Here is a 27,661-nt window from a genome sequence, read left to right as displayed (position 1 = left end):
CTTAGATTAGGCGCTATAGAAGATGAGTACAACATGCAGTCTGGCCTTGAGAATTGGCAGCTAGAAGGTGCTTTCACACAGGCTGCATTTTGATACCGTCTTAACATTTCACAGATGTAATCTCCGAGATAATGTCTGAATGCCCACCCCTTTCTCTCTACAAGCCTTTCCTAGCCTAGTTCCCTTCAGATGTGTGGGACTACAACTCCCACCATCTCCAGCAAGCATAGCATTTAAGTTCTTTTTAATACATAAAACTCGCCTGATGGCCTTGGGATGTTTTGGACTTCAGCCCACAGCATTCCTGCCCATTGGAATGGGAGCTGAAGTCCAAAATATCCCAAAAATACCAGGTTGGGGAAGGCTGAATTAAGCTCCTTCCTTGTTTGCTAGCATCCTATATAACTGGAGAACCAACCTTCTTCACAAAATCTCCTCCTTATTTTCCCTCATCTGTAGTAGCTCCTCACAAATAGTACCTTCTCCACCCCTCATGGACAAGTTCCCCACTCTTTACCCCCACCCACGACTACATCATTGCAAGAACCTGTTTTTAGTACTACTTCATTTTCCTCCACTCCAGGCTTTCCCCCTCTATTTCCTTTCTAGGCATCTCACCCCTTATGCATGTGCTCAGAGTGCCAAGGCTTTACTGCCACCATCACACTACAATAGAATCTATTTTTTTGAAAAAAATATTTAAAAAATGTTCATCCCACCCTTCCTCTACGGGTTTCAAGGTACGTACATGGTTCACACACTATCTTGTGGGGTAGGTTAGGCTGGGAGATAGTGGCTGGTCCAAGGTCACCCACTGCAATTCTGTGCTGACTGGGAACTTGAAGCCTGGTAAAAAGCCAAGTCCACAATTTTGAGAAGGAATCATGCAAGAAGCCAGGGAATGTTTTTTCAGAACAGTGAAAGGAAAAAAAACTGAAATTAAATGCAAAAAGAGTCATGTTCTAGACCAGCCTTCACCCACCTGATACTCTCCAGATGTGTCATCCCCCAACTAGCATAGCCAAGCTGGCTGGAGTTGATGGGAGTTACAATCCAACAAATCTGGGTGGCTCCAGATTGGGAACGGCTGGTCTAGACATAGGCCTTAGCTAAGGATTATCCCAGGCAAATGGAGGGCTCATCCCTGCCTGCTCCCAGTATCCCCTGTGTGTCATTTGGATGTACAGGGATGATCCCAGGACAATCCTGGGATATAGGCCTGGCCTAGCCATGGCCTTATTCTCGGACTTGCATTTGTCAGGCCTGCTAAGCCTCATTGACTGACCGCTGACCCATTCAAGCACTTGATTTTGCTCTGAAAGGCATGTGGGGCTCAGAACACACTCTATATACAGTTGCTTTAAAGCAGTAGTGTAGATCCGGCCCTAGATGGGCAGCGTTGGCCAGATTGCTACCAAGTCACCTTTCACCAAGAATCTGCCATTGTCCAAGCCAAGGTTTACACAACCCGGTCATTAAGCTGTTTTCGATTAAAGCCATTTACAAAATCTCTTAAGGGCTTCTTGTTGATCTATTTGAGTCATGAGTTCACTTAGTAACTTTGCTCATTCGGTTAGACACACACAATCTGGGGTGTGTCTGGATTTGTTTGGGGCTTAGTGTGTTGGAATTCATTTGGTTTCACATTTGTCATTAAGGAGAAAGGGTGAAGTTTGCAGGATCGGCCCTTGCTTGGAACTATAGTGAAGTACGAAGCTTTTGTTGCTATCTGGATTGTGGAGGCTTTTGTGGATTCTTTGAATAGCCTTACCGGTACTAGTCATCTCTGCTTTGTGTGACTTTCATCTCTCAAGCCATACGGATGTGAAGCCACATGGAATCCTGCCAAAGGGTTGAAAGGGTGGTAATTCTGTCAAGCCAAGTGATACTGTGTTGAGTCATCAGCATGCTAGGAACTCACCCAGCCACAAATTGAATAAAAACATCTTGCCTTTTTAGGGTGGGAGTGGAATTAAACTGAGTTGCAGGATACTTTTCAAAAGGATTCATGATAAATATTCAAAATCAAGGGGAAAGAAGAAACTTTATCATGGCTGTGATCTCTTCTGAATGCCCTTCAGAAGTTTTCTTTGTATAATCTGCACATAGATGGACTTATTGTGCAAGCTCTGAATCTGTTGAAGTTTGGCATTCAAGACTCCTAATATTTATTCTTTCTTTAAAGCATATTACTAGTCCTCATTAGGGGGAAAGCCCTGACCCTATTTCCTACTTCCATGTCTTCCCCTCTAGCCTTTTCCCTGTTTTCTCTTTCCTTGCCAAATGTCAGATTATGGATCTTGGATACAGAATATATTATGCTGTATTTATTTTTGAATGGTTTACAATATTTGGACCTTAAAAATAAACAGACCTCTGCTGAGGGCCAAATTATTTTCAAGTTCCTTTCCTTTAAAACAAATTTGGGTTGTGATCCTATGTGCACTAACCTGAGAGTGAGTCCCATTGAACTCAGTGGGACTTGCTTTTAAGCAGAGATATAATTGTTAATTTGATTTCTGTTTGGTCCTTCCTCACAAGGAGCCCACAGTGGCTAATAACCCATGTAAAATAGTACAACATATAAACGTCATTAAAGTCATAACTCTAAAATTGCAAACATAATCAGATACAATAAATTCATCACGGCACAGACATCCATAAAGGAGAGCTTACGTGCTTATAGCACTAGTGTACACATAGAGGCTGTTCCTTTCAGACATTTGTGATAAATGTACGGATTGGAGGCCTCCAATCATCCAATGCAGGGCAGGAAAAGCGGTGGAGGCGATCTTCATCTCCTTATCCTCCTGCTCTGCAGATTTCACTAGATGGGTTTTTTTTAGCCATGCTGAGCAGTCATACTGGATGAGACCATGGGTCCATCTAGTCCAGCACTCTGTTCACATAGTGGCCAACCAGCTGTCGATCAGGGAACTACAAGCAGGACATGGTGCAACAGCACCCTTTTTCCCATGTTCCCCAGCAACCAGTTCATACAGGCTTACTGCCTCTGGTACTGGAGGTTCACTTAGCCATTAGGACTAGTAGAAGTCATTCCTTTAATCTGCCCTGAATCTCCCACCAATCAACTTCATGGGATGACCCCTGGTTCTAGCCTCTCCAGTCTCCTCCTTTCCCCACCCATCAGATCTCCCCTTTTCCTCCTCCTCCAAGGCTTTTCCAAGCTCGGAGGGCAGCTAGCATGGTTCTTTCTGCGCTGGCTGCGATGTGTGTGTGTGTGTGTAGAACCTCTGACTCTCCTTTACGAGATTGGAGTGCTGCTTCTGACCTCGAAAGGGAAATTCAAACAATTCTATGGTCCTTGGAACACTCACCCAAGAACCATAGGATTGTTCTCTAACTTACTTGACAACACAGCCCTTAACTTTCATTATTTATTTGGGTTGCTGTATTGAATGGACGTACGCATATGCACGCACACTAACCTATCTACCTTCCTAACTTTCCTGAACGAAAAAGTCTTGTCATATTTTTGAAACATATTAGGTTTCAGTCTTTTGGGGACTTCTAAAGGAACCAGTTCCCACAAGTTTGGGGAGTGGACACTGGGAATGCCTCTGTTGTTGCAGCCTCAGTGCTTGGACTTGGTACATGGAAGGAACCACCAAGAGGCCGTTCTTGGCTAAGCATTGAAATCACAGTGGGAAAGGAGAAGAAAACTATGTTGAGACAAAGCTGTGAATGTATGGTTGCAATGCTCACTTTCAATGTTTTGTGGTTCTTGTTTTCTTTTTAGCACAATGTTGCTGTGGAATCTTCATGTTTTTCCTCTTTGGAGATTACTGGTTTATCTCAGCGTTTTATGCACTCTGGCTCTACCTCGACTGGGAGACACCACAAACTGGAGGGAGGCGATCTAAGTGGGTTCGAAACTGGACTCTGTGGAGGTACTTTAAGGAATACTTTCCAATTCATGTGAGTAAAACCCCAAGTAAATGATGAAAATAATAATTATTGCATTTATATCCCACCTTTTTTCCCTCCAGGGAACCCAAGGTGGCGTACATAATCCTTCTCCTCTCCATTTTATGCTCACAACAACAACCCTGTGAGGTAGGCTGGGCTGAGAGTCTGTGACTGGCCCCAAGTCACTCAGTGGGTTTCCATGGCCGAGTGGAGATTAGAACCCAGATCTCCCGATTCCCAGTCCAATACTTTAGCTACTAAACCACACTGGCTCTCAATCAATGGGGTTTGCAACTTGGACCAAATTAAGTTCTGATTTATAACGTTCCACATCTGCTTTTTGTTTTGTTTGTTTTGCTGCTGTATATTTCAGAACAAAGTAGGAAAAGGTTGATGTAGTTTGCAAGTCATCCTGGGTAGTGTTCCTAGCTAGGGCTCAACTTCTGTCATTTCAGGAAAGTCAGTACATTAACGTGGAGAACATTGAAATATCTGGACAGACATTGTGAGGAACATTGTCCTCTCAAACCTATGCTACTTGAAATGGGGCACCTACCTGTGAGTAAATCTATCTGCAAGTGGGTGCCACGGCTTGCCATTTGAATAATTCATAAATCACTTGCAAATGAAGCCTGCCACTTATTCCTTCTCTGTTTTACCTATGAGCAGCCATGTTGGATCAGACTAAGGGTCCATCTAGACCAGCACTCTGTTCCATACACAGTGGCTAACCAACTGTTGACCAAGGACCCACAAGCAGGTTATGGGTGCAACAGCACCCTTTTGCCCATGTTCCCCAGCAACTGGTGTATATAGGCTTACTGCCTCTGATATTGGAGGTAGCACATAGCCATCAGGACTAGTAGCCATTGATAACCTTCTCCAGGAATTTATCCACACACACCCCTTTTAAAACCATCCAAATTGGTGGCCATCACTACATCTTGTGGTAGCAGATTCCTAGTTAGTTTAAATTTGCACAGTGTGAAGAATTCCTTCCTTTTATCTTTTATCTGTCATGAATCTCCCACCAATCAGCTTCATGGGATGATCCCAGGTTCTAGTATTATGGGAGAGGGAGAAAAATGCCTCTCTATCCTCCTTCTCCACACCATGCATAATTTTGTGCACCTATCATGTCCCTCCATTGCCTTGGTTCCCCCCCCCCCCCCAACTAAACAATCCTTGCTGTTCTAACCTTCCCTCATGGGGGAGATGTTCCAGCCTTTTGATCATTTGAGTTGCCCTTTTCTTGCCATTTTGTTATTCCCGTACTGACATCTTGCACGTGTGTACTGCAAATACAGGAAGACTAGCACAGAGATAATTCAGGACAATGGTGGGGGCAGGATAGAACAAGAAGCAGTGATGTGAACAAATCTTTCCTGCTGTAAACAGAATTATTCCAGGATTGATATCTCTCCTATTGAACAAGTTTAGATCAAAGTTCTGGAAGAAAATTAAGAAGAAATTAAACCAGTTCTGTTTCTAGTAATGGCTGGTTCTAGGTAAGGACTGGTGGGAAATTGGGAATTGTTACCCTAAAACATCATAGGCTGCAATACTGTGCACACTCACTTGGAAGTTTATTTATTTATTACATTTATATACTGCCCCATAGCTGAAGCTCTCTGGGCGGTTTACAAAGGTTAAAAACAGTGAGCATTAAAAACAAATATACAAAAAAATTTAAACCAACAAAAGCATAAAAACAACAACATACACTTAAAACAACTATTTGGGGGTCTGTTAAAAACTCAGCATACGTTGTTAATTGCCTAGGAGAAGAGAAAAGTCTTGACATGGCACTGAAAAGATAACAACATTAGCGCCAGGCGAGCCTCCTCGGGGAGATCATTCCGTAATTGGGGGGACACCACTGAAAATGTCCTCTCCCTTGTTGCCATCCTCCAAGCTTCCCTAAAGTCCAGAGGAGGACCTTAGATGTTGAGCGTAGTGAATGGGTAGGTTCATGTTGGGAGAGGCGTTCCGTCAGATATTTTGGTCCCAAGCTGTGTAAGGCTTTATGTAAGGTTAAAACCAGCACTTTGAATTGGGCTTGGAAATGTATAGGTAGCCAATGCAAGTGGGCCAGAATCGGTCTTATATGTTTGAACCTTCTGGTTCCGGTTATCAATCTGGCCACTGCATTTTGCACAAGCTGCAGCTTCCGAACCATCTTCAAAGGCAGACCTACGCAGAGCGCATTGCAGAGCATGGACAACTGAAGCTAGGTTACCCCTGTCCAGATAGGGGTGTAGCTGGGCCACCAGCTGAAGTTGGTCGAAGGCACTCCGTGTCACTGAGGCCACCTAAGCCTCAAGCGACAGAGATGGTTCTAGGAGAACCCCCAAGCTACGAACCTGCTCCTTCAGAGGGAGTGCAACCCTATCCAGAACAGGTTGAACACCCACTATCTGGTCAGCAGAACCACCCACTAACAGCATCTCAACCAGAATAAAACCGAGCAGAAATGCAGAGATTTAAAATACAGATATAATACAGCAGATTTTATTGTTGTTTTGTTTTTATCATTGCTTTATTGTGTTTTGCGGTTTTAAAATTTGTAAACTACCTTGGGAGGATTTCCCCTAAAAAGCAGCTTCTAAAACATTTAAATAAATAAATAAATAAATAAATAAAGGCTGTGCACAATTGCATGGGAGTAAATCCCCTTGAATGCAATGTGATTCATTTCTGAGTAAACCTGCATAGGGTTGCACTATAAGTATATGGAGTTGAGATGTCTGCATATGCTTGACCAAAGGCATTTTTGTTTCCAAACCAAACTGAGTAAACCTCTTAATGGGCATTTGTTTTAGCTCATAAAAACCTCAGATTTGGATCCAAGTCAAAACTACCTCTTTGGATTTCACCCTCATGGCGTCCTTGTCGCTGGAGCCTTTGGAAACTTTTGCACAGAATACACTGGTTTTCAGAAGCTATTCCCTGATCTGACTCCGTACCTTCACATCTTGCCTTTCTGGTTCCGATGCCCTTTCTTCAGAGATTATATTATGTGTGCTGGTAAGTAAAGCTAGGCCACCTTAACACTTAACTTCAGATGTAGTGTTTGTTTAAACCAACCTTTCCAACTGGGCCCCATCCAGATCTGTTGAACTACAATTCCCATCACTCCCAACATGTGGGTGACAAGAAGAGCAAAGTTGTGTGTGAGTGTGCAAGCAGGCAAGGACCCCTTACTTGTTTGTTAAATGCATGAGGGGGGGATTCCCCAATAGAGCCCTTCCTTAAGTTGCATTTGTTTTGGTAGGAACACATGTACGTCTTACAGAGCAATCCTACCTATCGTTGCAGAGACATCCGGCATTGGAGCCTCTAGAGAATCCAATGCCCTGCTGGTGAGAACCCAGCTTGGTGGATCAGACAGAAGAGGGGCATTTCCACTTGTTAAAAACAACTACAAATTCTACAATTTTAGGGGGCAGGTTATATTCTATGAAACCAATTGTGTGTAGAGGGGAGGAAGTTTGATCTGTGCTAACTCCAGGACTTGCATGAATCACCAGCTGGTTTGGGAACATGACTAGAGGCCAGGAAGGTCTGTGAACCTTGTAGATCCACAGTCTCTTCCAGCATATTCCCGGCTCACCCTGGTGCATCTCCTATCCTCCCTTTCTGACATCAGAGTTCCAACGCCAGAAAAGAGCCAGCACAGAAGTTTGCATGGCATCTGGAAAGAGGTATCTGTGTTTGGATCTCCCCCTCCGAAGGTGGACCACCCTCTCCATCCTTGGAGGGGGAGATCCGAAAAATCCTATGGCCCATGGACCCTGTTACAGACAGGGAGGGGGTTCTCCCCCGCAAATAATTATTGAAAGGCTTCCACCAGTCAGGATGAATTTCTAGTCTGTCCAGCTCCTGAAAACACAAGTGTGAGTTTTGTAACTGGCCATTCTTTGCATGGGGAAGAATTTTTGGTGAGACTTCCCTTTAAAAACAACACAGCCAAATGTCCCAATATTATTTGGGGTAGGGAGGGACAAACAAGGAAAGGTGATGATTTCACATACCGAATTCCAAATATAAGTAACTTAGGGCCTTGCTAGACCTACTGGATAATCCGTTTCCAGACATCAACACGCGACGGGGCAAGGGAAAGCCCCGTCGCAAGCTCTGCATTTTCCCCCCTTAAAGGTCCATGTGCACAGGAGTGCACCGCCGAAACAAGTAAGTCTTTTTTTAAAAAAATAAAGGGTACCCCTGCCCCTGATTTCTCACACACACAATGTCTGATGCCCCCTCGCTCGCTCACCCGTCCTCCCCCCGTCCGCCATGCCTTGTCCCCTGTCCCCCTTCTTCTCCCCCGTCCCCGCTTGCCATGCCTTGTCCCCATCCCCGTTCTTCTCCCCACCCCCCTCCGCCATGCCTTTTCCCCGTCCCTGTTCTTCTCCCCCATCCCCGCTTGCCATGCCTTGTCCCCTGTCCCCGTTCTTCTCCCCCGTCCCCGCTTGCCATGCCTTGTCCCCATCCCTGTTCTTCTCCTCACCCCCCTCCGCCATGCCTTTTCCCCATCCCCGTTCTTCTTCCCACCCCCTCTGCCATGCCTTGTCCCCCGTCCCCGTTCTTCTCCCCCATCCCCGCTTGCCATGCCTTGTCCCCTGCCCGCTCGTCCGTGCCCGCTCGCCATGCCCTGGCTCCGCTCTCCCCCGCCCCATCTCTCCTGCCGGGTCGGCTCTTTCCCCCGGCCCCCATCTCTCCCCCCCCCATGATTCTCCCCCCCCCCCCGCCCGATGGGCACAGCACTCCTATGGAATGCTGTGCCCAGTCCGTGGCTTTTCCCAGCTACTCGCGAGCAGCTGGGAAAAGCCACGGACCTTGCTAGACCTTCCGCAGCCCCGGCCTGAGGCCGGGGCTGCGGAAAAGTCGGGCCATAAGCGAATCCGCTTATCCCAGCTTAAGGGAGGCATTAGCCTGGCCTGACTCCGGAATCCCCTGTGCGTCATCTGGATGCACAGGAGGGAGACCGGGCCTCACACCGCGCTAATGCCTCGTCTAGCAATGGCCTTGGTCTAAATAAACTAAATAATACTCTTCTCAAATGGTAGAGTATTGTTGAAATAAGCAAGTACTTTCACCATGGCAATAGGAGGCCTGTGCGAAGTTAGCGTCCATCATAAGTAATTGTTTGCTTATGACATTTGTATATATCACCCCCATAACATAAAGCTATCCAGGCAGCTTACAGTAAGCAAGATTTTAAAACTCAGAGCTCCAGATGAATTATTTAAAAGCCCTAGGTGAACAGAAAAGTCTTTACCTGGTGCTAAAAAGACCGAAGGATTTTTATTGCAATAAAATTCAATGTGCATTAGAACTGGGTGGCAGGAGTGACACCACGGAAAGGTGTATCATTATTTTATACCAAAATGTTAATTCCTTCCATTCTAGTCTTTTTTACTGCTGTATTCAGATAGGGTACAGCTATAAGAAGGGAAACTTAAGAGTTTGTGACTCAGTATAGGAGTGCACAACCCATGGGCCCCCAAGGCCTTGACTATGCCCTCCCCTCCAGTGCTCCCTTCGCCACCAAATCCCCAGGTCAATTTCCTGCTTCTGCCACATCTTGCTCTAAACAGACTAGGCCTTGTTTCCTTGGCTTTGCCAACTTCCATGCGTACAGGCGCTCTAACAGAGGACTCTATGACTCCTGCCCCCTGAATATGGAAGCAAGTGTATCTTCCTAGCAGACTCTCTAGCAACCACTCTCAGAGGGCTCTGTGATTCGTGTCCTGAGCATATTGATGCTGCTGGTGAGAGTGATGGGTGCAACTGTTTAAAACAGTAAAGGTGCAATCCTATGCATGTTTAGACACAAAACTCCCAGCGTTCCCTGTAGGATTCCCCCCCCGTCTAAATATGCATAAGACATTGGGCTCATCTACACCAAGCAGGATATGCCACTATGAAAGCAGTATGGAAGCAGTATGTAAAATGCAGGAGCCACACCAAGCAGGATATAGCAGGATGAAAGCAGTATATAAAAGGCAGGATCTACACTACTGCTTTATAGTGGTATTGAAGAGTACTGGAGGATCTACACTACTGCTTTACAGTGGTATTGAAGTACACTGGCAACTGTTGGGGCCCATGACACATCTACCCCACGCAGGATATAACACTATGAAAGTGGTATGAAAGCAGTATATGGTATGTGTCAATGGGCCCCAACAGTTGTCAGTGCACTTCAATACCGCTATAAAGTAGTAGTGTGGCTCCTGCCTTTTAGATACCACTTTCATAGTGGAATATCCTACTTGGTGTAGATGAGTCCACTGACTTGCTGAGAAGGTGGAGGGAAAGAAAAGGGGGAAATGAGTTGGGAAAATATGCGTGAATTGGGGTTTGCTCTGTGGCTAATGTGGAAGGCTCCTCAGTGTTTCACACAAGGTTAAAAAAAATGAAGAAAAAATAATGAAGGAAGCAAAGTCAATTATTTTACATTGCTAGATCTGTATGTCACAGTGTGTGTGTGTGTGTGTGTGTGTGTGTGTGTGTGTACACATCCATGCATGCACATGCATGGTCCCTAAGGCAGTATCACATGTGAAAAAGTTGCAGACCCTGCACGGATAGCTGCAACCAACAAGATCTAGAAATAAAATTATATGCCTAATAAGCATAATTTCATGTCAGCTTCTCGACGGCCTTCTGCTGGATCTGTGCGCAAGATATTGGCCTAATATTTTGTAAATTTTTATTATAGCTATCTTTATAAATAGGTGAGATTCTCTGCTGCCACTGAGAACTTGTGCTGATATATGAAAGAAGTCCCCATTCAGATCAAGAGGACAGTAGAAAGCAGCAAGTGATAGAAGGAATGACCTGTTTTGTATGAATATCAATACCAGTTTCCTTTTATTTTACTCTGTAGATTCATATTGAACACAGAAAAGGGAAACAAAACCAGCCATGTGGGAACAAACTCCATGAGAGAACGGGCTGAAGATGTTTATTAGTAGGATCAAGTTTTCAATAAGGAGAGGAATGAACAGTTAGTGAGGCTCCAATCTTACATTTCTGGCAGGGTAAATCACCGTATGTAACTATTATCCATCATTTTCAGATTGTGGACATGTTTCCTGCATGGTCCCCAAGCCAGCAAGTTTAGAATATACCCTGTCCTGCAAATCAATAGATCACTCAGGTTTTCCAACATATGATAAGCCTTAGCTCTTACCAAAGTAAGAAGCATGTTTCTTATCTGATAATCTCCACCATATATCTGATGTGAGAGGGAATCCCACAGAGATTCTAGTCTGTACTTATGTCAGCCCAGGCAAGTTTCTTGGGAATATATTGGACCTACTGTCAAACTTGCAGCAATGCAGTGTTCGGACGGAGAACCCTTTGAGGGAACTGATGGCACCTCCTCCTCCTCTATGTACAGAAGCCAACCAAACTGGCAGTTAAATTTTACTTAAGCACTTGCTACCTCTGCTGTACATGAGAGCAGCAGGGTAGTTTAGGGTGCACGAGGCAGACTGTGTGGTACACATACAGCTCTGTCCTCCATCACCTTGCTGACACTCCCCACCCTTTCAGGACCTGCCACCTGAGGTAGATGCCTCACTCTGTCTAACGGTAGGGCCAGCCCTGAAGGTCTCCACATGGGGGCTGTATTCATGTCTTAGGACCTTGCTAGACGAGGCCTTAGCGCGCCTTCCAACCCGGTTTCCCTGCTGTGCGTCCAGATGACGCACAGGGGAATCCGGAGGCAGGCTGAGGCCTCCTCCAACGCGCCATAAGCGAATTCGCTTATGGCGCGCCTTTTCCCCAGCTCCGGCCTCAGGCCGGAGCTGGGGAACGTCTAGGGACTTCCGCGGCTTTTTGCGGCTACTCGCTTACTCACGAGTAGCCGCAAAAAGCCACGGACCTGCCTGGCACAGCGCTCATACGAGTGCTGTGCCCATTGGCCCGGGGGGGGGGAAGAGAGGGGAGGGCGAAGGATGGCAGGGTGGGTGGCACGGGGGCAGGGCGGGTGCGATCGCGCCGCGCGCCGCCTGAGCAAGCAGGTGAGCGGTGCTTGCCCAGGCAATGCTGCCCCATGCCAGGCATTGCCCGGGCAAGCGCCGCTCGCCTGCTTGCTCGGGATGCGCGCGGCGCGATCGTACCCGCCCTGCCCCCGTGCCACCCACCCTGCCATCCTTCCCCCACCCGGAAAAATAACCCCCAAAAAACGGACTTACCAGTCCTCCGTCTTCGGGCCGCACCCGGCCCCTTTAACAACAACAACAAAAATGGCGGACGCCGCAGGGATTCGACGTCCCTGCGCGTCGTGCGTGTGGAAGCCTGGGGGAGGCAAGCTAATGTTAGCGTGCCTTGGCCCCGCCTCTCTGCCGGCGTAAGCCGGCAGGTCTAGTAAAGCCCTTAGTTATAATTACCTCATGATTGCGGCCTACTAGTTTTCACACAAATCCTGGTGGCCAGAAGTACCACCAATACAAAGAAGGCACATTTCTTACGGTGCCTTCAGACGAATGTCACCTGGCTGCTATTTTCATGGGCTTCTGGAGCATTTGTGTGGGGACTGACTTAAGTGTGAATTGGTCCATCCGTGGCTGTTGGTAAACACAGAAAGCAGGACATCATCACCCTCACTAATATGTGTAATAATTTGAAAAGGAAAGACCATGCTACCACTGTTTCAAGGAGAATTGAATGGTGTACTTGATCAGTAACTAGATGGATGGCCATTGTTAGAAACATACCCTCTGATGACAGAATCCTTTCTTCAGTCTAAATATAGCTCACCATAGAACTGTGTGTCTTATATTGTCTTGCTGCCCTGCTGCAAAGGAACAATGGTTCTACTTGTGAGCTGCAAATTTCTGAGCAGGAGACGAGAGTTCAGATAATATTATTTCAGAATATACTGATGTATAATCCAGTAGAACACTTTGATAGTATAGAACAGTGTTTGTCTAGAAGTCTCTACACATTTTTACATAAGAGATCTACAACATTCTCAGTTTTTATAAGGTTTTGTAGCAGGATGTAGCAACAGAAACGATGGCTCCTGGCAGAAAAAATCCACACATGCATAGATATAAACCTTCCAACGAAAATTAAAATGAAATGCCTGCAAACAGATTTTAATTTGCACATAATGTGAAAACATTTGGGAATTGATTTGTGAGTTTTACAGCCTTGGCATTTGAGCTCCTCAGAAAAAGATCATTTGGAGAAACAGAAGTTTTGCAATGCTGCCATCAGTGTTGTGATGAGAATCTGGGTCTTACAAGATGCACCCATATGCTCACATTGGAGATTAGTTGAATGTCATATTTTTGCATCAAACTAAGCATAATTTTAAATACATATTTGAAGTCCATACTTGAGTTTCTCCTGTTTTTGTTTTTTTAAAAAACAAACAGCAGCAGTGTGTGTGAGTGTGAGTGTGGGTGTCTGTGTTCTGGTGTATATTTAACCCTTTCCTCCTGTCCTTTTTTCCCCACTGGAAACCCCACCCCCACCCACCCACCCAGCAAAGCTGCTATTTGCAACACACATTTAATTTCAGTATGGATTTACACACTACGGCCACTAATAGCTTTACAATTTCACTCAGAACAGATCAAATTGATCAGGCTTTCTGTTTTATTTTGTTTTACACAATCAGGGTTGGTTTCAGCCACCAAACGGAGTGTGTCTCATGTGCTAAGCAATGAAAGTGGTGGAAATGTTGCAGTGATAGTCATTGGAGGGGCAGAAGAGTCTTTGGATGCTCATCCTGGAAGCTTAACACTGAATATCCTCAAAAGGAAAGGGTTCATTAAGGTTGCTTTGAAACATGGGTAAGTTCCGCACCATACATTTTAATAGTAAATTGGTAACACTAGAGGTTAACTGAGAATCTGAAAAACTTGTGTTGGAATTGAGATAGGATTTGTGCAGGAGAGGCCCACCCATGAAGCAGAGTGAGGTGCGCACATCAGGCAGGTAGAGTGGCGAATTACACCATGCCATTCTCCCCTGCCCCCCAAATCCAGTAGGAGTAGCAGCAAATCAGGCAGGTAGAGTGGTGAATTACACCTTGCCATGCTCCTCTGCCCCCCAAATCCAGGCCTGGATTTGTGGGTCCAAAATAAGAAATAGATTGCTAACCTATATCTTAAGAGTGCACTTCATGGAATTTGTGTGATGTTGAAGCAGCTTAGGCCATCTGCCCACAACAAACTCACTTTCATTAGTGGTACCTCTCTCCCCAAACAAAGAATATATTTTCAGGTTATTTGACAGACTGAAAGCAACCACCGTTCTTTCCAAGCATGCCCCAAACATAATGTGAATTTGTAGCTCACTCCACTTTGTCGTAGGAACCATACAGAATGTGTATTTAGAAATTTAGGTTTGAGACCAGGCTTTTGAGTGTCTGCTTTGACCACCTCTGTCAGAGGTGTTCAACATTTTTCTCCCTCTCTTATAATGTTAGAACCCGGGGTCATCCCATGAAGCTGATTGGTGGGAGATTCAGGACAGATAAAAGGAAGTACTTCTTCACACAGGGTATAGTTAAACTATGGAATTCACTACCACAAGATGTAGTGACAGCCACCAAGTTGGACGGCTTTAAAAGGGATAAGTTCCTGGAGGAGAAGGCTATCAATGGCTACTAGTCCTGATGGCTATGTGCTACCTCCGGTATCAGAGGCAGAAAGGGCTTTCTCTGTTGTGGCACCCTGCTTGTGGAATACCCTCCCCTTGGAGGCCCGACTGGCACTGACACTGGCTTCTTTTCGATGCCAAGTTAAAACATGGCTTCAAGGGCTGAATTCTCCACGGTTACACATAGTTTAAATTGATTTTAATTGTTTTATTGCTTTTAACATTTTTCTACTGGTTTTAATTTAACAATTTAATACATTTTTAGCTGTGTAAATTATTTATATTTATATTGCTTTGATTTTATCTTTAAGCCACCCTGAGATCCCAGTGACAATAGGGCGGGATACAAATGTTTTAATAAATAAATAAATATATGCCAGTTGCTGGGGAACATTGACAGCAGTGTCCTTTTGCACCTGTGTCCTGCTTGTGGGTTCCTGATCGACAGCTGGTTGGCCACTGTGTGAACAGAGTGCTGGACTAGATGGACCCTTGGTCTGATCCAGCAGGGCACTTCTTACGTTCTTAAGCCCCATGCAGACTCTCCTGCTCAGTGTGGGGAGATTGGGGATAATTGAGGGTGGGGCTGACATGCGTGACCCCATCCCTCTTACCTGTGATTATGTTCAGCTGAATAGGGCTAGAGACAAACGTAAGTTCTCATGCACACTAGCAGTCATTTCCATATCTTCAACACTGTTGCACTGTTCAAACTTAAAAAGTCAAACACTCCACCCCATAGAAACTACTCTGAGCTTCCCCGAGACAGAGCATGATCTGAGTGATGAACAAAAAAGGCGCTTATCAAGGTTGAATGAGGCTCTATGTTCTGTAGATACATATTGAGGGGAAATGTAGCCCGAAAGACTATAGATGCCCCAAAAATTCCCCTCAAAGAGAAATAATGGCTACTGCTCTGGCTTCAGTGAATTGTAGTCTGTGTGTGCATGTATTCTGAGCATGCCTTGTAAGCAAACATGGGAGTTCTGAGTGGGGATAGAAGAAGAGTCTGAGGTAAAATTTGGGCTGTAGCTGGGAAGGGAGAGAGCTGAGGAAGACGGCTCCCTCTCAGGATCTAAGAAATGCCTTGAAAAAGACCCCTCAAAGCAATCTGGCAAGTTGGGAAAAGGGTCTTTAATTAAATGCCCCAAATTAGGTGCCTTAAGGCAAATCTTATGCTTGTTTAGGCAGGAAAAAAGTCTGGCTGGACCATGCTGGGAGCTGGCTTTTTTTCTAAGCATGACTAGGATTGTCCCCATAATTAATGCCTTAAACACAACTAGGTATTCCATCAGCCTCAACTCCATCCTACTGATCAGTACATTCCATCTTCCTCTATGCCCCTCAAACACTGAGGGTAACTGTTCAAAGGGTTCAGCTTGTATGTAGGTGAAAATAAAAAGAAAGGATTCAATGTGTGTAGAGCTGTGAAATAGATTTGTCCTTTCAAAAGCAAGAACCAATGGGTACTCATAGCGATACTTACAGTGCAATCCTATACCTGTCAAAAGAACTCAAACATAAGGCACGATGGGACTTACTCCCTAGTAAGAGTGCATAGGATTGCAGCCTTAACACAATTGGCTGACCGTCACTCTACATTAGTGAAACATTACCGTGACACTGCATATGTAGTAACTTCCTATTGCTTGTGTTTTTGCAATAGCTATTTGTAAATGCCCTATTAGCCAACAGCAGTCCTATAGACCTTTCCCTTCCTGTGGGTCTGGTTTCTGATTTCAAAATGTATTGCATCTTTTGTCACTTCTAATTTTATATCTGGGTAAAAGAGGCAACCAGCTGCAATTTCGTGAGCCTGACAACCAAAATCCCCTATTACCGTTTCCATGTAGGATTTTTGTGTGTGTCTCATCAAAGTCACTTAATTTTTTTTCATTTATGTAGTCAAGTAATTTGGGGATGCTTTGCAAATTAAGATTGGTGAAGATTCTACCACAAACCCACAGCATTTATACATGCATGCACTGGGCAGAATACTAAGCTAAATGGACCAAAGATCTGACGGTATAAGATGGCTTCCTATGACGAAGCACTCTGAAAATTATTTGTTTATTTACAATATTTATATACTGCTTCACATCTAAAATAGAATGTGGAGTGGTGCACATAGGTATAAACAGTAAAAAGAAAGAAGATTAAAAAGCTAATTAAATTTGTTCAATTTAAAAACAAAGGAACCAGAAAAACAGTGGCTAGTCAGTTGAATTGAGGAAGGCTTCTCAAAATAGAATTGTTTTCAGGAGGTACTGAAAGCATTACAGTGTTAGTGCCTGCCTGACCTCCAGGGGCAGGCAGTTCCAAAGAGAAGGGGCCACTACACTAAAGGCTTTTCTCCTGGTGGTTTCCAAACAGGCCATAGGTCCATATGGAACCACTAGGAGCATGCTCTCCAATGACCTCAGTGACCAGGCAGGTAGGTAAGGGAGAAGGTGCTCTCTCAGGTATCCTGGTCCCAAGTTGTTTAGGGTTTTGTACACTAGTACCAAAACCTTACACCTGGCCCAGTAGCCAATAGGCAGCCAGTGCAATTCCCTCAGCAAAGGAGTTACATGCTGAAAAGAGGCAGTTCCTGACAACAGCTGAGCTGCTGCGTTCTGCACTAGCTCTAGCTTCTGGAGCAGCCTTAAGGGCAGCTCCACATAGAGTGCATTGCAGTAATCCAGTCTTAAGGATAGAATGATAGAAGTGCTATATAAGATAGCAGTGGAATATGTAGAAATCACATATCAGGTTTAGGGATGTACGAAAATTTCATTCACGTTCCTGAACCATGCGAACATCATCTGTTCGCAACCCTGAATGAGAACAAGAATGCAATTCTTGGGAATTTTTCTTAATTTCCCAAACTTGCATTCAGTTTCAAAAATGACAGTTGTCCACTTGCGCGTATGCACATGTGCACAAATCCCGCCGCAAATCTGTATTTTCACCCTTTAGGCTATCAGAGGAAAGAGCATTTTCAATCAGGAAAAATGTGTATTTTTTAAAATGCCTATTTTCCCCAATTGAAAATGCACATTTTTCCTATCAAAGAAAAAAAAAGAGAGAGACTTCACTCAGGAACTGAAACGAGGTGAAAAGTGCTTCGATGACAAATTCAGAGAACCACAACAAGCTCAAGCATCACATGTTTGTCCATCCCTACAAAGGTTAGATCTAGAGTGGCACACTCTGGCTATTTACCACCAGCCAGAGGTTGGTTGTCAGAGATACTGCACCCTTTGCTGCTTCAAAAAACTTCATGGTCAGAGGGGAAACGGCCTTGCCTCATCCATCAGCCAAAGTAGAGGCCATCGCAAGGGAGCTGAAGGGAAACATACTCTTGTCTCTGTCATCAGCTAGAGGACTGAGGGCTGCTTGGTTGCTTGTGTGTGTGTCCTTAAAGCAGGGGTGCAGAATCTTTTTTTTAGCCTGAGGGCCAAATTCCATTTCAGGGAAGCTTTGAGGGGGCGCATTCTAGCAGTGGGTAAAGCCAAAGTGCCAAAAGTACATTAAAACTCCTACTGCCAGTAACTAGGTCTTAGGAGAGGCATTTCAATCTTTCTGAACAGGGAAAAAGCTGCATAAAAGCCCCAATGATTGGTGGCTGGAAGAGAGGGGATGGAAGCCAGAGGGAAGGGAGCATGGCCATTTGGGGAAAACCAGAAGGCCGGATTGGGACTCCTGGAGGGCCATATTTGGCCCCCAGGCCTGAGATTCTGCACCTCTGCATTTAAGGAAGCCTACCTGTCCAGATCAGAAGTTACTGCTGGGATGATGTAACATCAAAAATTGGTACCTGGATTTATTTGCTCTCCTCTTTTCTCCCTGTTCCAAGCTAGGAGGACCAATGGTCTGACTAGTTAAGGCAACTTTCTATTTCCAAAACTTAACTCCCATTGACTTCCATAATATTCAGTCACATCCTCTAGGTGGTTCCAAGTGTCTTGAACCCTCAATATTCTATTCAGTTGTATTAATGGAGACTTTGTTATGCTGCCTGTTGACCTTTTCCTAGAAGCCAGCAAATTACCACATGGTGCTTTTTCAAAAAATCTATCTGGCATTACAGTGTTGATTTATGAACTTGGGGCATTTGAATGTTATGTTTTGTGACATTGTTCTTGACATACTTAACCCACTGGCATGGACTACATTGATGGGAATGATATATATTAGTTGTATTTTCTCTTTCAGGGCTCAACTGGTCCCAGTGTTTTCTTTTGGTGAAAATGAACTATTCAAGCAAATTTCAAATCCAAAGGGGTCGTGGCTCAGAACATGGCAGGAAAAGCTGCAGAAGATGATGGGTTTTGCTTTGCCTTTGTTTCATGGCAGAGGGATCTTCCAATATAGTTTTGGCTTGGTGCCTTACAGGAAACCTATTCACACTGTTGGTAAGTTATTTTTTCAGATTTTGGCTTCATACATAGTCATTTAAATGCACACGTTTCTTGTTAGAAACATTAGCTACTCATCCTTTGCCAAGTATTCTCTCTGTAACACCTATGCACCAAAGTTAGAGGAGTTAGAGGAGGCAATTATTTGAAATAACCATTTCTCACCCTCCTAAGCTTTTGTTTGGTTAGTTCCTTCCACCTTCTTCTCCTCTTCTCCACTTTGATTGTATTGTGTGTACATGTAGGTAATGAGAATTTAGCATATTTGTCAATTCTAAATAGTCTATTTTCAGGGATAAGCAACCTGGTGCCTCCAGATTGTTTTAGTACAACTTCCCTCAGCCCCACCCAGCATGGTCAATTGTGAGGCATCATGGGGGTTGTAGTGTAAACTATCAAGAGGGTACTAGGTTGCCTACCCTGATGTACCTCTATGCATGTTTTACATCCCGATGCGATGTACTTCATACAGTGTTGGACTTGGACCAGAGAAACGTGGATTCATTCCCTACTCAGCCAAGAAGCTCACTGGCTAAACTTGGATGAATGTGGATCCCATTACTTCCCAGTATGATTACAGAGCCCATTAACTCTGAACCTAACCAACCATGCAGGGTGGTTGTGAGGATAAAATGCATGTCTCTCTGAGCTCTTTGGGGAAAGGTGCAGTTTAGAAATGTAATAATAATAATAATAATAATAATAATAATGATGATGATGATGATGTCACTTTAATCTATGTTGTTTTGGTTGCCTATGAAAAGCAGGACAATTTTTATCCCTGTTGGACATTTGAGGGCTTCTACTTTTTGTTTCATCTGAAGCATCAGTTTAGCTGGAAACATGGAATATTTTCCACCACTTGTAGGGGGGAAAAGTCAGAATTGGTTCTTGCAGAAGTCGGACAATGTTTGGACAACGGTGTAGTTTTAAAGTATTACGTAGCTTTCAACTTGCAAACTTCTAACAGCAATCTCTATTCTTGAGATATTGTAAAACCATTATGTCAATAGTGGGTTTTTTAAATATCAGCTACAAGAACCATTTTGCAAAAGGTGAAAGGGGAAGAGACAACTGGGAAACACTTCTGGCTCAACCTTTGATTAAGAGAAGTGCTCTTCTGAGAAGTGGAATTTTCTCTGTTACACTCCATAATATAATACGATAAGGCCACAAAGGATGTTGAGAGGTTGAATTGATTTACATGTGTAAATACCACTTGGAGATCATTGGAAAAGAAGCTTAAAAAGGGAATGAATGCTATCACAAATGACCAGAATCTAAAAGAATGACTGCATTTCTTTGATACTGTTAATTAAAATCTGACCAACAAGAGCTTTTGGGGTGGAGCTGGTACAAGACACTAATTCAAGCTGTTCTTTTATGAAAGCGATTGCGAAAAGAAAGGAAGGAAGATAGAAAACCCACTGGGAAATGCAAACAGTGCATCATGGATGTGATTGTTCTGGTCTTCTTTAAACAAAATAACTGTAACTTTTGGAAATGGAAAAGTATAAGAATAATTTACAATAGAGATGCTTCTTCATAACTGCCGAGCAAGAAGATGATCAGTTGTGCCATAGGCAACTTGTATATGCCATAGGCCATAGGCAACTTGTATATCCAGTGTAATCCTATGTTGTTTCATGCCCGTTGGAAGTAAAACGTAATGAAAAGACACCTTAAAGATTAATAGTTTTATTGTGTTATAAGCTTTTGATATGCATTCAGACACACAGTGAAGCCTCTTTAAATACCCATGCATTTAATAGGTTTAGCATTCAAACTTAGCATACAATATGTTTAGCATACAATAGTTTTAGCGTACAAACTTCTTTAAACTTAAAAAAACCCCACTAGCTTCGTACTCATATGGCACCATATGGAAACAGACAACAAGCTTCCCTTGACTGTAGATACTGAATGAGCAAAGTGCCCAATTAACAATTCCTGTAAAATGCTTTCAAATCTTTATAGGTCTGTGATTGGGTCAAGGGTGGATTTCGTTTTGGAAAAGCAATCAGGGGCCACATTTCAGTGATGGTCAGGGCCAAACACACCAGTGGATGGGACTGAAAAGTCCAATCCCCGCCCCAAATCCCATTGTTACCAATTTATAGTAGGAAGCCTATCTAATCAGATATAAGCATGAGCAGCATGTCTACTCAGAAGTAAACTGGACAACTCTTAGAAGGAAGCAGAACTGAATCATTTATCAGCTTCCTTCCCTTGCCCTAACTGAGAAAATGAGCCTTTTTCAGTGCTGTGCAGGGAGAGGCACTATCTCCAGTCTGCTGCTGATCAGAGATAAAGAGGTTTTTCCTTCATCCCAGAGGACAGGGCTAAGAGAAGAAGCTGCCAGGCTGCATGGAGAATGCCTGCAGGTCTTAGGAAGCCTGTGGGCTGGTGGTTCTCTATTCCTGTAATAAGTAATTGCCTGTAGTTAACACAGCCACAGCAGAAGTCCTTTCCACTTGCAAATTTGTTTTCCTGAGACAGTTTGGAAACACCCATTATCTTTCGATTGCAAATTGCTATCACACTTCATGCCAATTACCATAATCAAGTATTGTAGGTGGCCACATTGTACAGACAAATGTCTATTCAAATGGTCCATATTTAACAAGATGGCTTATGATGCTCTACCAATGCAGGGAAATTAGATTTTTGGATAACCCTTAAGGTCCATTGCCATTATGAAAGCTTTTAGATACATGGGTCATTGTCTTCTGTAGACAAGGAGAATTCAAACAAACCATGAAAATGGAAACCTAAAACAGCTGATGTTCTTGACTGCAGAGCAGAATGTTTACACAGTTGGCAATGTAGGGATTATAACTCTTGCTGAGTTTTGTTATTGATTATTGGTTTTGTTGTTGACTGGTTTTACAGTTGGGAATCCTATAGCTGTGAAACAGAATCTGAACCCCACCATTGAAGAGATTGATCAACTCCATCAGAAATATCTGCAGGAGCTACAAGAGTTATTTGACAAAAACAAAGAAAAGTATGGGATACCAGAGCAGAAATCTCTCACTTTTACCTAAATACAAGCACAATGATAATGTGATGCAAATGCTTGTTGTAAAAAGAAATCTTTTATGCCTTCATTCTCTCTCTCTCTCTCTCTCTCTCTCTTTGCACACTTTTTGTGTAAGAACATAAGAAGTGTCATGCTAGATCAGACCAAGGGTCCATCTAGTCCAGCACTCTGTTCACACAGTGGCCAACCAGCCATCAGCCAGGGATGAACAAGCAGGACATGGTGCAATAGCACCATCCCACCCATGTTTCCCATCAACTGGTGCACACAGGCTTACTGACTCAAATACTGGAGATAGCACACAACCATCAGGGCTAGTAGCCATTTATAGCCTTTGCCTCCAGGAATTTATCCAACCCTCTTTTAAAGCCATCCAAATTGGTGGCCATCACTACAACTTGTAGTAGTGAGTTCCATAATTTAACTATGCACTGTGTGAAGAAGTACTTCCTTTTATTTGTCCTGAATCTCCCACCAATCAGCTTCATGGGATGACCCCAGGTTCTAACATTATAAGAGAGGGAGAAAAATGTCAACTGCATTCACTGTGAGTTAAGAAAGACCTACTAGCTTTTTTAAAAAATAATAATCTTCATATGCAATCACTTTTTGTATGAAACTGATTTTATGAATTCATCTGTGCTGTTGAAAGAAAGAAAAAATCTTGCCCTCATTTTCAGGATTGATGGGCAGAGGTGGGCAGATTAGAGATCTAGAACTGCTGGTAGATCTCTTAGTGATTTGCAGTAGATCAGCAAGGATTTCGAACTCCCAACTACTTAACCACAACAGCAACAAAATGATTCCCCTCCTGCCCAAAATGGTTCTGTAGAAATGAAGAGACCTTGGGGTAACCAATGGGATTATTGTGAAGAAGGTCTGAAAAAGAAATTCCTGGGGTCATAATTCTTTAATTCTAAGCATATGCCTTTTGCCCCAGGCTCCGGTTGGTGGATCTTGGGGTTCTAGTAAAAAACAAAGTAGATCCTGCAGGCCTGAAGTCTGTCCATCCCTGCATTAAGAAACACAGAGTCCTGGAAACATTTGGGATCAAGCTTTTTTGAATCTGAATCATTTCTGATAACGGATTGGTACGATGAGAGGCATGTTCATGTAGAATAAGCCTTTGGCATGTTCCTTCAAGAACATTTTGTGTTTATGAACACCTTTTGAAACAAATATGGATTTTGGAGGAAAGAAAGAAAGAAAGAAAGAGGAGGTATGCTGTTGCACCATCCATATCAGGGTGGGTACAGGGTAGAAATTTTGCATAGAGTGTTCCATTGTTCATGAGTGTTTGTTTTTGTTTTCAAACAACTTGAGCAATATGTTGTGTTTATTTGACCTGACATATCGATTTTTGGAATGTGCCTAAGATTGGGTGTCGAACTTGTCAGGCTCCCAACTCCCATCATCTAAGCCAGCATGGCCAATGATCGGGGATAATAGGAGTTGTATTCCAATAATATCTAGAAGCCATAGTTTCCCCACCCCTTGAATTTGGCAGTTCATTTGCAGAATTTGGGTTTAGGTTTTTCTATACTGGAATTCTAAATTCATAATTGACAGCTGCTGAGGACTGTACTGCCCAACTGACCATGTCACCATAGTCTCTCATTTGAATTCCAATTCCACACAGTTAGATCATGCTTGACAGGCAGTGAAATTAGGCAGGCAAAGGTGGAGAAATTCCAGCCTCCTTTGAACAGCTGCATGAGTGCCCTTAATGGTGCAATCCTATGTATATTTTGATGGGAAAAGATCCTACAACTTCTAGCATTCCCCAACTAGCCATGTTGGGAGTTGTAGGGCTTTTTCTGCCATTCTGTCTCTACCTAGCCTACCTCATTCTATCTCTACATAACCTACAGTCATTCTGTCTCCACCTAATCTACCTCATAGAGTTGCTGCAGCAATATCATGGAAGAGAGAACCATGTATGCTACCCTGATTTCCTTTAATGCGTGTTAAAAATGTAATAAACCAGTGGTTGATATTATTATAAATTTGATACTAGTGGTACGATTTTACCTGTTTTTTTTTTTTTACACAAGTAGTCCCATGCAATCTATTTTTTAAAAAATTAACAAAAATGTGTATCAAAGGATCCACTTTGCCTCTCCTTTCTATAGGACAATAATATGTTGGTTTATAATGTATCTCACATGAGTGGTGCGCCTGTTACTTGATATTTTCCCCCTATAATTTCATGTATGATGCTTTATTTGACATCCTTATAATTGTTTGTGAATTGCAGTAGTTTTTCTGGATTTTCTGTGGCTACTGCTGGGGCTGAGGTGAATGTTTTCTGGTTTCACATTTGGCCTGTAAAGTACTAGTTGAAGGGATCTCCCCAACTCCACCGATCCTTTTCCCTAGTTTTTTTTCCCCTTGGGAATCTCCCCCGCTCTGCTTCTTTGGCAGTCATTTTTGGTTTGTTTGTTTTTCTCTTTCTGCTTCAGTAATCCCAGCACAGATTGGATTATGACGTACTGAACCTGATGGTATCACAAAATCATATAGCCACTCAAATTTGGTAATGTGCTGACATCACTAAGGGCAAGCTGGAGAAGGGAGCTAGCTCAGTAGTAGAACTCATGCTTTGCATGCGGAAGTTTTCAGGTTCAATCCTTGGCATCTCCTGGGGAGGCTGTGAATGTACCAGTCTGAAAGCCCAGGCTGTAGGATGGACAAATCTATCTGTTTTGTTTTCTCTCTGTTTCTCATTTTTGCAATCCTAAATTTGGTTCATCCTGAATATTGAATTTTTATTAATGTTTGCATGAACATCTGTATACATTTTGTGCACGTTTTTTTTCCAAATTCATACATTTTTGCATGCAATGTCACCTACTAGATATATTTTTTGCAATTAATTTCCTTAATATAATGCATTTTAATGTTATTTTCACTAATATACAGATGTATGTGTGTGTGTGTGTGTGTGCACTTCCCCAAATATACACATTTTTTGTGTACATTTTTTTTATAGAACTCAATTTGGAGAAGTGTGAACTTCAGAGGATAAGAGTTCATGTTCTGGTTAAAATGTGAATCAAACAAATTTCTACCCTATCCCTACCCCAGAGAGCTGCTACCTTTCAATGTACATTCATGGACCAGTGATCTGACAGATTCCTATGTTCCAAATGAAGGCAATTCAGAGCTAAGAGCAATGCCTCCTATACTAGTCACATCATAGTCAATCAGGGATCATTCTAACACTTTTGCCGACCTTTTTCAATATCCTACCACCCTATCCTTGTTTCAGCTCAGCCCTAATTAATATATTGTTTTTAAAAAAAAGATGTATGATTCTTGTGAATGGAATGCTAGGAACAATAAATTATTTTAATATCAATATGTGTGTGTTTACATGAACTTAATCCTCTTTGTGTGTGCTCTTTAATTTTCCTGTAGCAGCCCACTGATGAAGAGATTAGCTACACTAAAACAGTCTGAAGTTAATGCCTTTCCATGATGTTTTTTCTTTCATCACGGTACCCATATGAGAAACTGTTTATATTGGCAGCTACTCCACTAGGCTAATCTGCAAATGTATCATACAGTTCAGTCCCATTCAAAAGAGCTGGATGTTTGTGATTTTAGTATTCTTTCCATAATGAAATGTAAGCAGCATGCTCTGATGTGTCATAAATCAAGAAAAGACAGGAAGAAAACCAGATTCAAGGTCATAATGAAGTATTGTCTCATTATACTTGGGATGAATGATAGTAACAGCTGCTTCATAGTACGGCACCCTCAAATTTCATAATGGAAGATCAACATTGTAGCTTGTTACTATGGAAGTAGAAGGAGTGAAATATCATTTGGAATATGAGGAGATGGTAATGATTATTAGCATTGTATATTTTCAAAGCAGTCTTAAATATTAAACAGGTTATCCTTGTGCAACAGCATGGTCTTCATATTACAGCTGGATTCTTTTCTCAAGTAAACACCATTGTCTGAAGCCAGTTGGTCATCTCGCCCTTTGATATAGTCCCTAAAACAAAATGGATTTAACCAACTCCCATCAGCCCCAGCCAGCATGGCCTGTGGTCAGAGGTGATGGGATTTAAGGTCTAACAACATCTGGAGGGCCACAACTTCTGCACCCCTGACATAAAACTCTGGTGCCTTGAAAGCAGTCAAGCTTTGACAAAAGCTTGAAGGCCTCAGTATGCAAGTGTTTCGTCTACCTACCTACCAATGGAATGCCTACAAAGGCTGTTTATTTGTTTATTACATTTCTGTACTGCCCAATAGCCAAAGCTCTATAGGCAATTCACAAAACAAAGTGGGGACTATGGAAACCTGGGCCATAGCTAGACCAGGGGGGTGGAGGGGGAGGATCTTGCGATATGCTGATGACGAGATCCTCCCCCTCAGTCTACACCTGGCGCGCGATGTCCCATGAGGAAGAGAATGTCACACCCACCATTTTGTGGTGTTTTTTTAAAATTATTATTGAAAATGAGCACTCAGGCAACAAAGATAGGGGTTTTGGTTTGTTTTTTAAACCCTCCTGCTCCCCCTACCCCTGATGGGCATGTAGCTCCTGAGGTTTACCCGTGAGGAGTTGGGACAAACCGGGACAGCGGCCCACACGTCCCACAGTCTTGGGATAAACCGGGATAAAAGTGGTGCCAGTTATCCCGGAGAAAGGAAGGGATCATTCCTTCCTGCTCCCAGGATCCCCTGTGTGTCATGGGGATGCACAGGGTTGATCCTTGGGATAATGAGTCATGTAGACATGCCTCTGGTTACTCTAGACATCAATTGATTTATTAAGGACGCAGTCCTATTCAGCTTTAGACAGAAAAAAGCCCTATAACACCCAGCATTCCCCAATCAATCGTGTGTTGTATTCAAAGAGAGGCAGAGTAAAAATGTAAATCCTTTATTTAAAAGTATCCATTTGCAAGGCTAACAGCACTAGAAGTATACCTGACTAAGTCTCCCAATTACTATTCCCCAATTTCCTCTTATAGGCTGCCACCCTTCAGCTGGGTATAAACCCAGGTGTCTTAAAGATACAGTGCCTATGTAATCACCACATTTCTCCCCTTCTTAAGAAACCTCCATAGTCCCACAACCCAACACTACATATCATAATCTTTAGGCCAAGCAGGAGGTGGCCGTCTTTCTGGTTCACTTCCTGGTTGGTCAGGCCAGATTATTTGATGTACAGCCACACTGTATCCCATGTTGAATGACAAGGCTGAGGATTATGTAGGGAAATAATAAATTGGAGTGCTTTAAAGAAGTTCATTTACTTCAAAGCAAAAACTTCTTTTGCTGCCCTAATGATCATATTCCTGGATGTCAATGCTGAGTGTGTAGGAGGCATTTGGGTTAAAACAACTGCAGTGACTTCAGTCACTGCATATGATCACATTTATTGTTGTTAAATCTGAGACAGCGTGTTGAGCGTGTATACTTTAGAATAATTCTTGTGAATTTGTAATTACACTTTGATTTACATTAGCACTATTAGCCTTGTAATTGACTATATTGTACTTTTTGTGCTCCTTTTGTACTGGCTTGAGATCCACGATCTTTCATTCATAGACATAGATTGTTGTCTTAGCCGAGAGCCTCAAGGTCTGTATTCTTTTTACTATAAAGCTGCTGAGCTCCATGAGGGACAGCTGTC

The 27,661-nt window shown here is 43.2% G+C and overlaps 1 protein-coding gene across 1 annotated transcript in view; it reads left to right on the top strand.

Annotated features, from left to right (window-relative positions):
* The window catches only part of MOGAT1 (monoacylglycerol O-acyltransferase 1), a 33,265-nt gene extending 11,178 nt beyond the window's left edge, over nucleotides 1-22,087 (top strand). The window contains exons 2-6 of the mRNA XM_063131501.1: nucleotides 3,761-3,939; nucleotides 6,753-6,957; nucleotides 13,574-13,748; nucleotides 18,757-18,956; nucleotides 21,852-22,087. Of these exons, the coding sequence (XP_062987571.1) occupies nucleotides 3,761-3,939; nucleotides 6,753-6,957; nucleotides 13,574-13,748; nucleotides 18,757-18,956; nucleotides 21,852-22,006 (914 nt within the window). The 3' untranslated portion in view covers nucleotides 22,007-22,087. The remainder of the gene's footprint in view (nucleotides 1-3,760; nucleotides 3,940-6,752; nucleotides 6,958-13,573; nucleotides 13,749-18,756; nucleotides 18,957-21,851) is intronic.
* The last annotated feature ends 5,574 nt before the right edge of the window (nucleotides 22,088-27,661 follow it).

Source organism: Elgaria multicarinata, chromosome 8, assembly GCF_023053635.1.
Source record: "Elgaria multicarinata webbii isolate HBS135686 ecotype San Diego chromosome 8, rElgMul1.1.pri, whole genome shotgun sequence".
Classification (NCBI taxonomy): Eukaryota; Metazoa; Chordata; class Lepidosauria; order Squamata; family Anguidae; genus Elgaria; species Elgaria multicarinata.
This window is presented reverse-complemented; position numbering and strand designations above follow the sequence as displayed.